The sequence below is a fragment of the Haliotis cracherodii genome, unplaced genomic scaffold (assembly GCF_022045235.1).
Source record: "Haliotis cracherodii isolate W230 unplaced genomic scaffold, xgHalCrac1.p SCAF_12, whole genome shotgun sequence".
NCBI classification, from domain to species: Eukaryota; Metazoa; Mollusca; class Gastropoda; order Lepetellida; family Haliotidae; genus Haliotis; species Haliotis cracherodii.
Genome location: NW_027266267.1, coordinates 18489489 through 18507403, shown reverse-complemented (window position 1 = coordinate 18507403; position 17915 = coordinate 18489489). Strand labels below are relative to the sequence as shown.

General features: G+C 40.7%; 1 protein-coding gene across 1 annotated transcript; it reads right to left on the bottom strand.

Moving 5' to 3' along the window:
* Window positions 1–239: 239 nt before the first annotated feature.
* LOC139457608 (contactin-5-like) lies at window positions 240–16155 on the bottom strand. Its single transcript, XM_071238965.1, has 12 exons — window positions 16089–16155; window positions 14574–14882; window positions 13668–13976; window positions 12611–12952; window positions 11825–12130; window positions 10822–11115; window positions 9776–10057; window positions 8379–8660; window positions 5795–6076; window positions 5042–5140; window positions 1185–1200; window positions 240–369 (listed from the first exon to the last, which is right to left on the bottom strand). Exons 1-12 carry the CDS (start codon window positions 16153–16155, stop codon window positions 282–284), a joined length of 2676 nt encoding a protein of 891 aa, XP_071095066.1. The 3' UTR covers window positions 240–281.
* Window positions 16156–17915: the final 1760 nt, after the last annotated feature.

Here is a 17915-nt window from a genome sequence, read left to right as displayed (position 1 = left end):
AAATAGAATGATAAACGCAACGACTAAAAGAAATAATTGTTCTCAATAAAATAATAATTCATAATACTTCAGTAAAACACTCTCTGTGTGGTGTGACTGGAATCTTGGATTGCCCTATGGTGATAAGTCAGTTCTTTAAATCCCATGCCATGGGATTTCGGGCTCTTCTCACGTATTAGGATGAAACACTATGATATAAATGAAATAATCCTCAAAGCAACATTATACATCTCCCCCAACAAAATTGCTTCACCGAAAAATCATGAAGTTTCGGGATACAACTAGTCTTGTATAAGCATTTCCTGATCTGAGACATATATGTCTGGCTGGTCGATGTCGCTCATCCGAACACTGTCTGCAGGGATATATCTGTGGAATGACAATGAACAACAATGTATTTGATATGAAAAACCATGATAAACAACGCACTGTTTCTTTCCAAATGTATCTGTTATACGTCTCAATACCTCTAAAATAGAGACTAGAGGAATGTTTTCTGTAGTATGGATTGGATAACAGGATTTATTATAGGCTTCAGGGTGTGTTTATTACCACTTAAATTGTCTCCCTTTATCGTAAGTGTCTGGCACGTAATCAAACTGTTGACTTCCTTTTTACGTTAGTTCCAGATTGACAAGATAAAATAATGACAGCTAATCGTTTGTGGAGTTAATGTCGCTTCTTGACGTTTGCTATTTTTACCTGAAAATGTTTCGTTATAAACTTTGAATTACTCCTTTCACTGAAGTTGCGTTTCCCTCATCGAGTGGCGGGGAAAAGGAGATATTTTCACGAGTGGCGTACCATGAATATGCCTTTCAACATTGCGGTGTTGTTTGTCTCTCGAATACGTCAACACTTTCATTAATGTTTCTTATTAATAGCTAAATGTAATGCATTTTAATGTCGCACGTCACATATCACGAAGCACACAATTCAAAGTACCAGTCTACCAATAATACAGAGATCACTTTCCTTTTCTCAAATCTGAACTATAACAATATACACTTATTTCAACATTAGGAGCTCTGATTAAATGCTGCGAGAAGACAGGCTTAAGATTATTGTTTCATGTAGCTATATGGGTGTAGTTGGGAGTGGGCGTGAATATTTGGATAAGGCGTGTTTACTGATTATTATCATCATTATCATTTAAATAGAATATTTTAAAATGAATACTGCACCTTATTTCCACTGAACCTGTGGAGGAAACGTAATCATGATTATGCATACTATGCATTCACATTATTATGCCCAGGTATTGTCAAAGCGTATTTGGACTGTTGAAACATTTAGGAGTGATACACATAAGGAGAAGATTTTATGGATTTCAACTTTCAGAGATTATACTTACTCCTCCATCAAGTGAATAAATGCTCTGAATGTAATGAGGCCGCATAGCATTTAGTCACCTGATGAAGGAGTAAATATATACTCCGAAACGTTGTGTTCCTCATAATAAAGAAGTTGACATCCATAAATTCTTCTCCTTATTTAGATTGTGTTTATATTGCACCTCAGAAAAACATTTCATGCCATTACTCTTCAATGACTGAAAGACAACATTCAACTATGACATCAATACAAGCATGCAACCTATGTCAGCAATGTGTTAAATACAAGCTGGTACTCTCTTATTGCACTTACTTAATGGTGGAAACACCCTAAAGTGTAAATGGGGACCGCTGGTCGGGCATTTTAGCGTTTGAGTGGGGATAAGTATAATTGATATTTTTACTCTAAAGAGTGAGTGAGTATTGTTTTACGCGGGTTTGAGCAATATTCCAGCAATATCACGGTGGGGGACACCAGAAATGGGCTTCACACATAGTACCCATGTGGGGAATCGAACCCGGGTCTTCAGCGTGACGAGCGATCGCTTTAACCACTAGGCTACCAAACCCCCCTTATTCCAAAGAATACATATTTTACCTTATCATGACTAATTGCTTAAATGCAACAGAAGGTTGTGGGTTCCACCAAGTGTGTGATTCAGACAGTAATCTGTGCATAGAACCCTATGGGAACGTTATTCTTCTTAGTTCTTCCATATCTTGTGGGGCACCAAAGACTTCTTGGTGAAATGGTAGGGGTAAATCTTTTAGATTTCATGGATTTGTATAGTTTGCTACGTCCTTCCCGCTTGATTTAAATGGTTATAGAAGAAAGAACACAATCTTTGTCACGCTTGATAGTGGGTGTGTATTCTGTAACAAGGTCTATCTTCTAGAAGGCATTGTCAGTTGTTGTGCGATTAGGTTTTCTTCGCAAGAGGTTCGAAGTCAAAAGAACTCTGCTTCTTGGGTTTAAGTGGCGTTACTAGCTAATGAAAATGCCTTAGATCTTGCAAATTGAACAAATCTTTTCCATTTATCATCATTTAAATTCCATAAATTATATTGTAAAAAAGGGAACATTGGCACTCAGTCATGGCTATGGGACAGGAAGCTGACGTCTGCAATCTGCGTGATAGTGGGTGAGTTTTGGTAGACATTTTCAGTTGTTGTGCGACTTCTAATGATCTGACGTGAATAATTCCAGCTGCATACTTCTAGCAAAATCCCTAATATAGTGATTTGCGAAGACAGTGTCCAATCTCGAAACACAAGCTTCCATAATCGTCGGGATGGAGCAGTTACCATGTAGAGCTAAAGTGGATGCTTCATGTGGATTTGATGCTGAGGGTGGAACTAAACCTGCTGCCTTGTAGGTTCTGCGTATAACTGCTCTTATCTAGGAGGAGAAACTTCAGCTAAAGAATTCCTTGATAGGTGCTCCTGCATCAGATGTTTAAAGTGAGCTTGTTCTAAAGTTTTGTAGGCATCACTGGTAAAATGTTGGAGTACTCTATTCAGGTATATTGCTATCTGTTTGTTGAATCTGGTTGCAAATAGATCCACTGATGGTCAACCTCCTTACTTTTATTTTGCCAGTCTTCCGCCTAGTCTTGTTGCTGTATATGGACGGTGGAAAGTCCCAATCGTTCATCTGCTCCCACCTCTTCATCAGTCTTTCCACCTGTCTCTAGCTTTCTGGATTCCACAAATTGGGTTCTGGATTAACTCTCTGGATACGACTGTCACAAAAAGAGGGTTTACGTAATAAGGGCTTCATATAAAGGTTTAGCCAATGTGAACTGGCTACTAAACTTTGATGACGTAGTAATGTAATATCTGCAGAAATTTAGCTGATATGGCCTGAGACGAATTTTTGATACTTCTGACTGTCCATTGCTGAAAGATAATGGTATCTAGTTGGGCCAGCTTCTTGTCCTCCATTGTCTTTGTCTACTTCTGGTGTACGAATGAAAGTGGTCATGTCATGCATGGGTTGGGTTTCCTTGGGTTAAATGGTGGGGCTGTTCTTGTAGTCTTAACAAAAGAAACGTTCTCATTCTTTGCCGCTTGTGATGCATTTGTAATACGTGGAATGGGTAGAGCGTCAGTGTCATCTTCCTTAAAACATTAAGTATTAGAAGACGACACTTCTCTAGAAGGTGAAGAGATGGGAAGTCTATCTGTGATCCCAAACATTAACTCGACGCCCTCGTAGATGGAGGATGGATGTTCCTCTGGTTGTGATGACCTCCCATGAAAGACAGGTTCAAACACATCCTTTTCCTACAGAAGGTACGATGGGTTAAGGTTTGGAGCCATGGCAGAATGGAGAGAGCTCTTTGAAACTTCATCAGCAAACAATGCTGAAGGGGTGGTCAGCATGGAGGGGTAGTTTAGTGTCTGCCGCTGCTGTGCAGCACATAAAATATATATGCCATGTAAAACTGTTAACTATATCTGTATCAGATGATGTAGTAGGCAAAAATGTACCTTACTGGAAGAACGCAGGCTGCGTGATCACCAAAGTCTGCGTAAGCCATGGAGCCGTTGTGAAGGTAGAGTGCTGCATGAAGGTTTGCTGCTGTGCAAAGCCCGGTAGTTGCACAAAGGCTCTGGGTTGTATAAAGGACTTGTCCTGCTTATAGGTCTGGATCTGTAAAGGTTGTTGGAGGTTCATGAACCTCTGGAGACGCGTGGAGGTTGTCGGCTGCGTGCAGGTATCAGTTATCTGTGCTTAAACAGCAGGCTTCATGGAGATGATAACCTTTGCTATGATATGCGCTCTTGAAATTAAGGACGACTTCGATGAAGAGGACGAAATTCTCTTCTTCATAGGTATGTAGATTCTTACTGTGGTTGGTAGTAACAGCAGTAGGCTTCTTCTTAAATGTGAACGTACTCTTACATGGAGTATTGACGCCTTCCAAGGAAGAAGTTTGTAAAGGCTTTACTGCTTTACTCTTTGTGAATATCGACCTTGATTTTTTCTGTGTCATCAGTCCTCCTCTGAAGAGGGTGTAGGCGTAACCACACCCTTCATTTACTTTATGGTTGTCGTCTTTGATGAAGGTGATCTCTTACAGTCAAAGTCGTTCCTCTGCATGACAAAGAGGTAATGTGCAGTCTTCTTATCTTAGTGAAACACAGAAACTGCACTTCTTATTTTAAGGTGCAGTGTTGCGGGACACAGGATGCGCAGAGCTGACATCCGTCATATTGTTGAAGTACTGCAGCATTAAATCTAATTCACTCATTCGGATTATCCATATTCACTGACATACTATTTAACATGTAACTAGATGGTCAATTTGGAAAGACCATGGTCTAGTGGTAGAGCGTCCATCCGGAGAGCGGAATGTCCGGGGTTCGCTCCCCGGCCGTGTCATACCAAAAGTCGTTAAAAAGTGGTACTTGCTGTTACCCTGTCTGGCGCTCGGCATTAAGGGGCTAAAACAAGGACTGGTCGGCTCGGAGTCAGTATGATGTGTCTGTGTGGGGTATTCATGTTAAACTGCGGCATGGTATCTCAGTGAGCTAGCACTATAAATCGGCATCAGTCCGGACTAGTACAGGCAGCCACATACACACACACACACACACACACGTGCATGCACGTCGCTATATAAGTGCAATAATCTTGGACGCGACGTTAAACCCAATTTCACCTCACCTCTTCAATTTGGAAAAAAAGTGTATATACTGACGTTTCATCTTTTTGTACAGAAGTATGATGATAACTGCAGCACTTGCAAAGACTGCTGCACATGCTCCAGCAACAACAGTTGTTGTATGTGATTGCTCCGCTGCAAATGAAAGACAAAATGCCAAAGGAAATGCTCAAATTAACATTGATGGTAACTACCACAGATTAAAGGTTTATTATATCTTTTGTCTGATTCTCAATAGATACATATACATTGATATCCATGGTTGTATCCTCTATAAATAATCCGTCTGCCTTAAATCTTATACATGGCTCATATGTTTAGATCAATGTGGATGGTTTGCATTGATGGATATTTTGCTGAATTGCAATAGATAAGAATATATACTTGTATACATTCCACTTTCTTTATAAACATCATGTAATTGGATGTATTGAGCTTAAAGGCACATGTGGCAGGATGTCCCCATGAAAGGTTATTAACCAATTACTTTTTTCAAAGAGACCCGTGAAGATTACGGGGTAGAATAGGTCTTTAGCAACCCATAAACGACAATGCTTGTCGTAAAAGGCGACTAACGGGATCGGGTGGTCAGGCTCGCTGAATTGGTTGATGTATGTCATCGATCTGAATTGCGTGGATCGATGTTCATGATGTTAATCACTGGATTGTCCGGTCCAGACTCGATTATTTACAGACTACCGTCATATAGCTGGAAAACTGCTGAGTGCGGCGTTAAACAACAAACCAACCAACCAGACATTTTTTTCAAAGAAGATGATCAAAACTAACCCAAAATCAGGACCTCAGTTGTCTCACTCCAGTCAGAGGACAACGTATCGTGTTCAGTCTGACACGAATATGTGCCCTCGTCCTCCTTTCTGGCATCAGTAATGGTGAGAGTACCTTCTTCCAACTGATACCTCCCTCCACTCTTTACCTGAACGTTGTTCCGTCTCCAAGTGTAGGCCACATGTGTAGTTTGGGATCGACTCCAGGCAGGGGAGGAACATGTTAGTGTCACAGTCTGACCAGGTGTAGCTTGAACCGGGGCGCTGACATGAGGGGCAGGGTCTGTTATAACCATGCAAAACACATTTTAAATTACACTTTCACAATATGGCTTACATTTCATCTCCTTGTGGAGAAGGAGAGAGAAATGATAAAGATAAATGTCGGTTGTTGTCATCTACAAAATGTCAATAAAAATGTTCAAATCAACATTGATGGTAACTGCCACAGATCAGACGTTTATTTTTCTCTAATTTTAGAAAGGCACAGGTATTGATATTCATGATTCTAAAATTACATTGAAGAATGCCTTTTTCTGATCGGTTAAAATGAGGCATTAGGTTTCATTTGGTTTCACCTATTTGCAGAAACAAAATATAAATATGAATACGCCGATAGGCTGTACATTATTCCATACAAAATGGCTACCGATAACCAGTCAGAACCATTTATACTGAACAACAAAAGTTCCAGTGACATTGAAAAAGATTTAATGCAAAGTTATGTTTTTTACCAAATCTGAAACAATTTCGGTTTGCAACAAATAAAAAAACTCCTGTAAGTGTTCAAATTTTAATTTGCAAAACTGACTTCAGAAAATGCGTGATTTCATAAAAAAACCATGAACATGCCAAAATGTCAGTTAAACATCAATAGCGTGTGTTCATCTCTGGTTGCGATGCAAGCAACACATCTTCGTCTCATGGAATGGACCAGGCGTCGCACAAAGTCCTGTGGGATATCTGTCCATATCTGCTGGAGCATGTTTCGAAGTTCCTGGAGTGTCTGTGGAACACGTGGTTGACGTCGAAGGCGCCGATCCATCTCATCCCACATGTGCTCGATTGGTGAGAGAACAGGGGAGCGAGCCGGCCAGGGGATGACATTCACGTTCTTTTGTTGAAGGGAATCCTGCACAAGTCGAGCCATATGAGGCCGGGCGTTGACATGTTGCAAAGTAATGCCTGGGCCATGACGACGCAAAACGGTAGAACAACAGAGCCGATGATCTCGTCGCGGAGGCGCGGTCCATTGAGATTTCCCTCTACCACTATCAAACGGGTCCTCTGTCTTGCTGTGATCCTACCCCATACCATAACGCTGCCGTCCCCGAACCGATCTTCTTCCATGACACAACGGTACACTCGAATCCGTCCATCGCTGCAGCTGAGCTGAAAACGAGACTCGTCAGTGAATAGAACTTGTCCCCACTGCATGGCCGTCCAGCGTAGACGCTGTCTGCACCACTGTGGACGTGTTTGACGGTGGTTTCCTGTTAAAATGGGACGTGTGGCGGGTCTTCTGGCGACAATCCCTGCATATCTGAGGCGGCGACGTACGGTTTGTGAAGATATTCGTCGAAGGCCAGAGATGCTTCTTGAGGTCACTGTTGTGTGGCTGGAATCGATTTCGTAGGTGTGTTGTTCGAATCCAGTTGTCTTGTCGATTATTGGTTACACGTGGCCTGCCACTCCGAGGATGGTCTCTGACTGCATTTGTCTGTTGCGAACGCTGCCATAAACACCAAATGGTGTTTCTATGGACGTTAAATTGTCTTGCAACATCACGATCCTGCTTCAAGCATACCAATGGCTCGCAGACGCTCATTTTCGGACAGGCGTGGCATTTCGTAATATTGAATGATTGCGTGATTTTGTTGTTTTTCTGAGTGGTTGTCAGCACGCTGCTAAACAATGCATATGGAATCCCGTTAACGCACATGTTTTTATACCCATTCTTGGGTAGTGAAATGCATAGGGGCTTGCATAAAAGTCAATTCTGCATGGAATGCATGCTTTTCTGTAGCAGTTGCGTTTTTGTGACTTGATTCCATACATGTACTACAATATTGAAAACCAAACTTTACTTGTTTGAAAAATACACAAAAATATTGGTGTCACAGGAACTTATGTTGTTGTGTATTGCTTTTGCGACGACTTTTATGCCCTTTGATCTTAACCCTGATCGGTAAGGTGTTGAGGTCTAAGACGTCAACAAAACATCAAACAATGATGCATGTCAATTGCGTGGATCGATGCTCATGATGTCAGTCACTGGATTGTCTGATCCAGATTCGATTATTTGCAGACCGCCATCATATAGCTGGAATTCTGCTGAGTGCGGCGTTAAATAACAAAAAACAAACACATGCATATAATTTCATGACAATATTAATTCAGTTTTTACCCATCAAAATCATGCATTCTTCCATGTCATGCCATTATAGTATATATTCCACTTTCTTATAGAATCATGCAGCTGAATGTAATAGATATAAAGGTCCTCGCGACAGGATGTCCCTATGAAAGGTGATATGAAGATCATTTACGAATTACTATTTTCAAAGAAGACGATCAAAACCAACCCCAAATCAGGACCTCAGTTGTCTCACTCCAGTCAGAGGCCAACGTATCCTGTTCAGTCTGACACGAATATGTGCCCTCGTCCTCCTTTCTGGCATCAGTAATGGTGAGAGTACCTTCTTCCAACTGATACCTCCCCCCACTCTTTACCGGGACGTTGTTCCTTCTCCAAGTGTAGGCCACATGTGTAGCTCGGGATCGACTCCAGGCAGGGGAGGAACATGTCAATGTCAAAGTCTGACCAGGTGTAGCGTGAACAGGGGCGCTGACATGAGGGACAGGGTCTGTTATAACCATAATGGATACATTTCAAATTGCACTTTCACAATATGACAAGATACTTACATTTCATCTTTTTTGTGTAGAAGGAAAAGACAATATATAAAGCTGATGTTCTTGCAATGATTGTTGCACATGCGCCATCAACAACAGTTGTTGTAAGTGATTGATCAGCTACAAAATCTCAATGAAATTGCTCAAGTTATCTAACTGTCACAGATCAATCGTTTCTGATAACTTTTCTCTAATGTTGAATAGTCACAGGCATTGATATACATGATTCTACAATGATATTGAAGTATACTTTATTCTGACTGGTTAAAATAAAGTATCATGTTTCCATTTGATTCTTCTGAATTTAGCTTTTTTGAAGAAATAAAGTATAACTATGAATTCGTCGATAGACTTTATATTAATGCGTACAAAATGGCTGCCGATAGCCCGTCAGAACCGTACAGTTTGATGTCGGAACATTATTCGTTATTTTTGGCGTGGACTTTTATGCCCTGGACCTTAACCTTGATTGGTTAGGTGTTGATGCCTAGGACGTCATAAAATATCAAACAATGTTCCGATGTCGAACATATACAGTTCTGATCGGGTATTGACAGCTTTTGCTTTATGCATAGCACATTGGACTATCAATATATTCATACACATGCAGGCCCGTGAAGATCCGTGTTAGAATAGATCGTCAGCAATCCATGCTTGGATTAACAGGTGACTTGACTTGTCATAAGAGGCGATCGGATGGTCAGGCTCGGTGACTTGGTTGATGCATGTCATCGTATCCCAATTGCAGGGATCGATGCTCATGGTGTCTGGATTGTCTGGTCCAGATTCGATTATTTACAGACCGCCCTGATATAGCTGGAATCCTGCTGAGTGCAGCGTTAAGCAACAACAACAAAATCATACGCATGCATAGAATTTCATGTCAATATTAATTCATTTTTGACCCATCAAAATCATGCATTCTTCAATGTCATGCCATTATAGTATATATTCCACTTTCTTTAAAGCAGCTGAATGTATTAGATATAAAAGTCCTTGCGACAGGAAAGGTGATATGAAGGTCATTAACCAATTACTATTTTCAAAGAAGACGATCAAAACCAACCCAAAATCAGGACCTCAGTTGTCTCACTCCAGTCAGAGGCCAACGTATCCTGTTCAGTCCGACACGAATATGTGCCCTCGTCCTCCTTTCTGGCATCTGTAATGGTGAGAGTTCCTTCTCTCATCTGATACCTTCCTCCACTCTTTACCGGGACGTTGTTCCTTCTCCACGTGTAGGCCACATGTGTAGCTCGGGATCGACTCCAGGCAGGGGAGGAACATGTCAATGTCAAAGTCTGACCAGGTGTAGCGTGAACAGGGGCGCTGACATGAGGGGCAGGGCCTGTTATAACCATGAAGGATACATTTTCCATCACACTTTCACAAAATTACGTTATACTTACGTTTCATCTTCTTGTAAGTGGGTGAGTGAGTTGGGTTTAACGCCGCTTTTAACATTATTCCAGTTATATCATTGCGTGTCAGCTTAATGTGGGAGAGAAGACCGAAGTGATGCAGGTCTCAAACGTAGACCACTTTGGTGAAATCCACGAGCACGGGTATGGTGCTGACAAACCTAGAAACATAACTGGGGCGAACCGAGATTTGAACCCACAATCATAGGTTTCTGGCGTGCCCAAGGGACGCAAGTCTGCACAGCGAATCGCGGCGCCTTAGACGACTGGGTCACCCATGCCCCGCCCCATCTTCTTGTGAAGGGGAAAGGCGATAGAAAACTAATATTGGTTTCTGTCAATACTGATTCAAATTTATGATTAATGGTATTTCTTTCAATCTTATCCAGCACATCCGGTTTAGAATGATTTTTGAAATCTCAACAAATATGCAGTTATGAGTCACATATATATATATACCTGAATGCAGTGACATTAAAGAGTGAATCCTTGATAGGACTGAAATATTTTTCAACGTAATGATAAGCATTTCTCATGCTCTCACTTTCTACATGGTTCAACAAGCACCTTATTTTAAAATTGTAAACACTCTCTTCATGAAACTCATTTTAGTATGTGTGCAACAATCGAGATTACATGTATATTGATTAATATCAGCAGTTATTTGTATACAACACATAAATATTCTAACCAATGATGTCAACACTGACGTCATCACTCCATACAGAGGCCAAACCTCTCTCTTTGGTCTGACACGAATATCTGCCTCTGTGACATATGTTAACATCAGTGATAATAAGATGAGGTCCTTCCATCGCATATTCTCCTCCACGTTCCAACAGTTTGCTATTTCCCCTCCAGATATAAGACAATGGTTGGCGGTATTCTCTCGGCAGACTCTGCGCTCCTGAGATGCAAGTTAATCTCAAATTCCCTCTGACAACAGCTGCGTCACTACCATGTATGAACGGTTTGGCTGGTGGTTCTGTCAGCAATAGAGAAAATCTGGGTAGGACGTTTTGTTTATCTGATGCTGAACCCAGCACCTGGCAACATGATACTATTGTGACGGTTTGTAAGTAATGAAGTCGAGATCTGACAATGATCGATCTTCAGGGATATGATAAAATGCAGCAACCAAGTTACGGGGCATGACTACCCGATCCTGTGAGTTCGCCTCTCATGGAGAGTATGGGATGCTATCTGCGCCTCTGACAACTTGATATCTGACTATTGGCAGGTCTGCCTTAAGGACGGGGACCAGTGTATTCAAGTATAATAGAAATACTTGTCTGACAGATATTTACCATGTGATCATATGGTTAGAACGGTTGGTCATTTTGTTCCATGGGAGTCAGGTGAGGTAAAGTGGGATTTAACGTCACGTTCAAGAAATTGCACTAAATTAGCGACGTGTGTGTGTATGTGTGTGCGTGTGGCTGTATGTACTACTCCAGATTAATGCCGGCTTTGTAGCGCAAGCTCACGACGATACCATGCCTTAGTTTGAAATGGATGTCCCACTCCGAGCCTACAAGCGGATGGTTTATCCCCAGAATGCCAAAAGTCCGGCAGAGTAACAGCAGCGGCAGTCTTTCGACGTCTTTTGGCATAAGTTGGTGTGGGGGGTTCATGGTTGCTAACATTCATTATACAATGCCTTAATGCTGAGTACACACATGAACTACACTTACTTTGTACAACCAGAACATTGTCACACAACCATCGGTCACAGCGGTAGTGTCCAGCATCTGTCAACATCACGTTGTACATTGTCAGCAGCAAAGCGCGAGAGTCAGGGAAGACAATAATCCTTGTTATCTTTATTCTCGTCCAGAATTTCTGAAAGACGTGCACAGTGTCATGTAACATGGACATCATGATGCTTGGTTTCGGATTCATTATGCGGAACCAAACTGCTTGATGGGGCATCTTCCATACCATGGTGGCGTTCCCTCCCTCACGTGCAAGTGTGTAATTCATATAGAGTTCTGTTGGCACTGAAAAACGATTGAAATGTGATGACTTAAATATACTTGTACTGCAGATCTCATTTTTCTAACAACTGGATCTTATATGAATTGTGTTATATTTATTGTTTTGGTGGATACATACAATAACAAAATGACACGCTTAATCGTAAAAATATCTGTGGATAATCAACACTTATTGTCAGTAATTTGAATAGAGCATTATTATTATTTTTGCATGCTGGTTCCTATTGTTCTCTTGTTTTTATTGTTTGCGAAGTTTTGTCATATGAACACACAGTTATAAAAAATTGAAGATAATATCATCAATAGTTTATGTCATTACAAACGTGCTTACACACCTATGTACAAAATGCGTACATAGGTGCATCCTGGTTAAATATCATTGCTTCCATATTTTTGGTAAGGAAACTTTCAGGAAGTGCTATAAGCATTATATATGATGAACATCTGAAAAGTGTAAGCATTAGATCAGAAACATTAGCCCACATTTCTTCCCAATGGTGAAAGGAACACTCTTCTCAGTGCGGAGTCGGTGATCCAGTTGGGCTTGACACGTGTAGTTATCAGTGTCGTCCTCCATACTGACATTGTTGATAGTCAGATAGCTAATGTGATATCGTACTCTTGGCTCCCACTGAGCATGTGTTGACGACAAGGAATATCTATCTCCTGTCTCCAGGGTTACACCATTCCTCCACCATGTGAAGGATGCGATGGTATGATGGTATCTGTTGCCGTTAACAACAATATTTATGTGGCAGGCTAGCTGTAACCCTTCTCCAGGGTGTGGAACATCGGGCCCGACGATGTACGGATGCTCTAGGTCACCTGATTAAGAAAAATACCGTAATGATTTACTTGCTTTGTTTTAGTTTAGATGATAAAAGAGTTGAAAAGCAAAACTAACCACTTTTAGCATGATTTTGTGACTCATGTATCGGCATGTAGGGTATGAAGATGGTAGGATATTGTTATTTTGTAACAGTAGATTGGTTTCACACCATTATCAAGCATTTAAGCTTCAGTACAGGCATTTGTTAGATAGAATTGTGTGCAATTGGTTACAAAGCTGCATGATTAGGTGATTGACATGATGATATTGCCAGAGACAAACTATTGACAATGTCACAGATGTTCAGTGATTGCAGAAGACGAGTTTGGCTCAGTGATGTGTGGTTTGTCAGACCTCATTATCGGGACAAAGTTTTTAGAATTAGTCGGGGTACCCTTGTCACATAGGATTGGTCGTTAGTTGCATAACTCCCACGTACACACAGTACATGTTTCAATGGATTCCTGGTCGCAACACTATTGAAAATCATTGGGTGCAACAACTTCCAGTAGAGCCTCACAATCTTTACCAATTCTTTGTACCTTTGCAAGGGAATTGGCTATATATACACCAAGGGATGCATTCCTAAGCCAGGCAGTTGTCCGGGCCTACTCGGGTGACACTCGAAGTGGCATCCTTTATTTCACATTGTACTTGAAAATGACCATTTGTCATCTTATGCCCACTAAATAATCATTGTAGAAGCAATACTTACTAATTTACCACATGCAGGTATTCTTGTCCCTATTGAATTTGGTGAGCCGAAATAACATCTGAAGTATCCATCATCAGATCTGCTCAAAGTTGGCAGATCAAAGCTGAATACCCCACTTCCTGATTGTGTGATATTTCCGGTGAAAGTTCCGTTAAAGCCGCCGCACTTTGAGACTTGATTGTAATTGACTACGTGGAAGAAGCATTCACCTGACTTCATCACAGTGAACTCCATGATGCTCGGGTTTGGCAGGTTCCAGGAAATAGACAGAGGTTCTCCATGGATACCATATGTGGCATAGACTTCTGAAAATATCATGTTGTACATGACAATATCATGGTCTTTGGTTCTATACAGATTAAATCACAATGTGCTCCTCTTAACATAGTGGAATATAAGTATGCACGTGTGTTCGAGACAAAATGTAACAATAGGTGTACAAGCAATGAAAACCACCTTCTTGGTTTTATTAGACAGCAGGTAAGTGGTTTGATCCCTGTTGCTCCACGTAGGCCACACCAAAGAGAACGAATTTGACATCTCTTGTCATTGGCACCATATCAAATCAAAAGGTTCTGCTATTAACAGTGTTGAATTAAAGCAGGTGTCTATTGATAACAATTAAATACACTGGATGTAAAAAAAAATAGACTGTCCATGGACCGATGCATTTGGCAATAGCTGATAACGATACAATGTCATAATTGACATTTGACTGAAAAAAAATAGACTTGCATAGTTAACGCATACACTAGACTGTTCCACTTTGTAAGGGATGATGAACGAACTTACAGTAAACCATGTACATCTTTAAGTTTATCTCCCACTAAACTTTACCTATGAAGATGTTGTTTCATTAGTCTTATTACATAACCTAAACATGGCGTACATGCAATACGTACCCACCACATTAAGTTCTTCTCCACAATGAGCTATCATTGATCCCCCATGATGAGGTGAACCTCCATAACATATATACCAGCCGTCATCGTCCTGTGTGACGTTCAGTAGAACAAAACTGAACACTCCAGCTCCGTCTGATGTCACGTTTCCGGTGAACTCTACTCTCGGGTCACAGGCTGTGATGTTGTCAAAGTCAGTAACGTTGAAGACACATATGCCTGATTTTAGTACTGAAAACTCCCTGACAGGGGGGTCGGGCTGTTTCCATGACAAAGACACATTTCCTCCCTCATGGATAACGGTAAGTCCTAGAAACATACACATATACACCTGTTAGATCTTAATTGTAGCTGCAACAGTATGTATGTTTTCCTCCGTTTGGCAAAAAGAGTCACATACTACAGAACAAGACGTCGTCGAAACGTGTCTTCACGTGGGGCATGTTATGAGGATAAAATGCCTTATTTAGGAGATCTAGCTAGTGTATTTTCAATTTAGAGATTTTGACACAATGAAAAAAGAAACGTGAACACTTTAGTCATAGAAGAGACGGTTAGTAATGTGACATCGGTTGGACCAAATATATTTACAGAAGGTTGAAAGGTCGAATTCAGGAATCATTGAAGATCGATGATTTTAACCTGCTTCTGTTTCCTTTATCTAACCAAACCATAATTTTCACCCTAATACTTGAACCAGTTCATGATCAATGAGACGCAAAAACATCACGTAGGCAGATACCATGTTGCCACCCCTTTAGCATCCTAATAGCATCCCGCAATCCGCCTGGATTATATTGCCGGACATGTTGTAACTACTCCCCCTTTTTATTTCGAAAAAAAATCTTTATTTCTGTATAAATTACCACCAACGACAATAAATAGATCTTAATTGTTTCAATATGATTCTTAAATGTTAGGCAGACTAAAGGTTGATTTACGAATATTTCTTATATAATTACTTGACTTGAATAACATGGGACAGAGGTTTCCTTAAGCTGACATACATGTTTATATGCGGGAAACAACCTTTACCACCACTCTGCTCGTTTTTGATATATACTGAGCTTCAATGTACCTACCTGAAATATTTAAAAACGAGGTCATTATTGTTTGCGTTTATGGAAGAATAACATACAAACAGGTGTTGTTCATCCATGTAGCAGTCAAGGACAGTCATGGAACAGATATTTACATGTCATTACACATCCAGTTTGGTTTTCTGTATGTCAATACGTTTGTCACTAAATAAAAAAAATGTATGTCGACAGTAATGACTGAAATATGTTATTGTTTTAAAGAAATATATTATGCGGTACTTATCTTTGTTTCATGTATATGTTTCTAGTGTTTTTGATTCGATAACTTCGTATACTGCTTCAGAATAGGAGCAGTATCCTCATAGATATTAGTCAAACTGACACGAAATTTGCAGAAACTAACATTGTTACAGTGGCGTTACCACACCCTTTCACGCTTCATTTCATAATATACATAACATTAAAGCCGACTTACCTTCAGCAGACCGACATAGTACAATCCAGACTATGGCAATATGGAGCACGCACTTGAGTGCCTTCATCGTGCCATACGCTGTCATACTGAGGAGGTAGCTGTCACTAATTTTCAGTTGTTCACGTGATTAAATAAATATTACGTGCTGTTTACCATCAACTATATTTTAATCTGTGGAGTCATTGTGGATCATCATATATGTATCATGCATCCGCCTTGGAAACGTATTGCACGGCAATATGAATTAATAAACATTTGAATCTGACCTGTGACCGAGTGAGTAGACTCACCACCCAAGCATTGTGTCCTGCCACATCAGAGAAGGGTGCCCTCGTGAGGATTCCGGGTTAAACTGAGATCCAGGCTCGGTGACACTGCCTATTGCGTGTCTTTGTACCCCGACGCTGTTGGCCGCTGCTCATCATATCAAACACTGGATTGTCTGGTCGAGAATCGATTTTTTGGCAGGCAACATAGACAAATGACATTTTAAATGAGCTTCAAATGGTGTATCAATTGCATTAAATATACGGAGCTAATAAATGATACCTCTGCTACGTATGAATCCATGCATCCTTCAGTTGGAATTAGGGGCGGTCGGGTAGCTTATTGGTTAAAGCGTTCGCTCGTCACACCAGACCCGGGTTCGAATCCCGACATGGGTACTATGTGTGAAGCCCATTTCTGGTGTCCCCCGTGGTGATATTGCTGGAATATTGCTAAAAGGCGTAAAACCAAACTCACTCACTCACTCAGTTGGAATTCTTCCTTGGTCTACCTTCTGAATGATAAAGTCAATCACGAGATTGTGACGATCTCTATTTAATAATTGTTCACTTTGTTTACACTATCATCAAACTTGATATGAAAACCATTCATTTAGGTTAATGTGGACACGTGTGTCTGTGTGAGGTCTGACGGGCAACCATAACAGACAGGCGGGAGGAAATGACGGTCTATGATTTCAATCAAATTATCAGGAAAGGCGAGTCATCTAAGCGTGTGTCATGCATGTAAGTATTTGATGTATAAAGTGTGAAGTATATACGGATATTGCTTCGGTTTAATGCAAAATTCCCAGAGAATGTAATAGATTTTGTGTTTGATAAAATTGTGTTTGAAGCAAGTGGAATGAATCATTACTATCTCAATCACTGATGATGATGCTCCGTGCCCATCTCTCTGATTCTTAAATTTAATATATTGCCAAAACAGCACCATCCCAGCCATTCCCTTCCAACCCTTGGCGTCAGACAGTAATATACTGATTTACAGCCGAGGGTCCAGGGTACAATATACATGTACACATAAGAAAAATAAAATCGCGTTTAGACAAATGCTTCTGGTTAAAGTTTTTTTAGCCGAGGAATTCTTTACGTTGAACAAGTCTTGCTGAAATGATTCAGAAAATTGATCTATGTTTTGAATCCTGCTCATACATGAAATTTTCAAACTGTCAGACATGACCCTGACTCATATGTTTCTCTCATGTTCACGCTTACATATCCTGAAGCCATAATTGTCCCCCGTGTTCAAACTGTCAAACATACCCTGTAGCTATAGGTGTCTCCCGTGTTCAACCTGTCAAACATACCCTGTAGCTATAGGTGTTACCAGTGTTCAAACTGTCAAACATACCCTGTAGCTATAGGTGTTTCCCGTGTTCAAACTGTCAAACATACCCTGTAGCTATATAGGTGTCTCCCGTGTTCAAACTGTCAAACATACCCTGTAGCTATAGGTGTTTCCCGTGTTCAACCTGTCAAACATACCCTGTAGCTATAGGTGTTTCCCGTGTTCAAACTGTCAAACATACCCTGTAGCTAT

Coding starts and splice junctions, on each gene's coding strand:
- LOC139457608 (XM_071238965.1), bottom strand. CDS start 16,155: ATGAAGGCACTCAAGTGCGTGCTCCATATTGCCATAGTCTGGATTGTA. Junction 13,977..14,573: donor AGAAGAACTTAATGTGGTGG/GTACGTATTGCA, acceptor TGATATTTTCAG/AAGTCTATGCCACATATGGT. Junction 6,077..8,378: donor AACTGAGGTCCTGATTTGGG/GTTGGTTTTGAT, acceptor TGGTTATAACAG/ACCCTGCCCCTCATGTCAGC.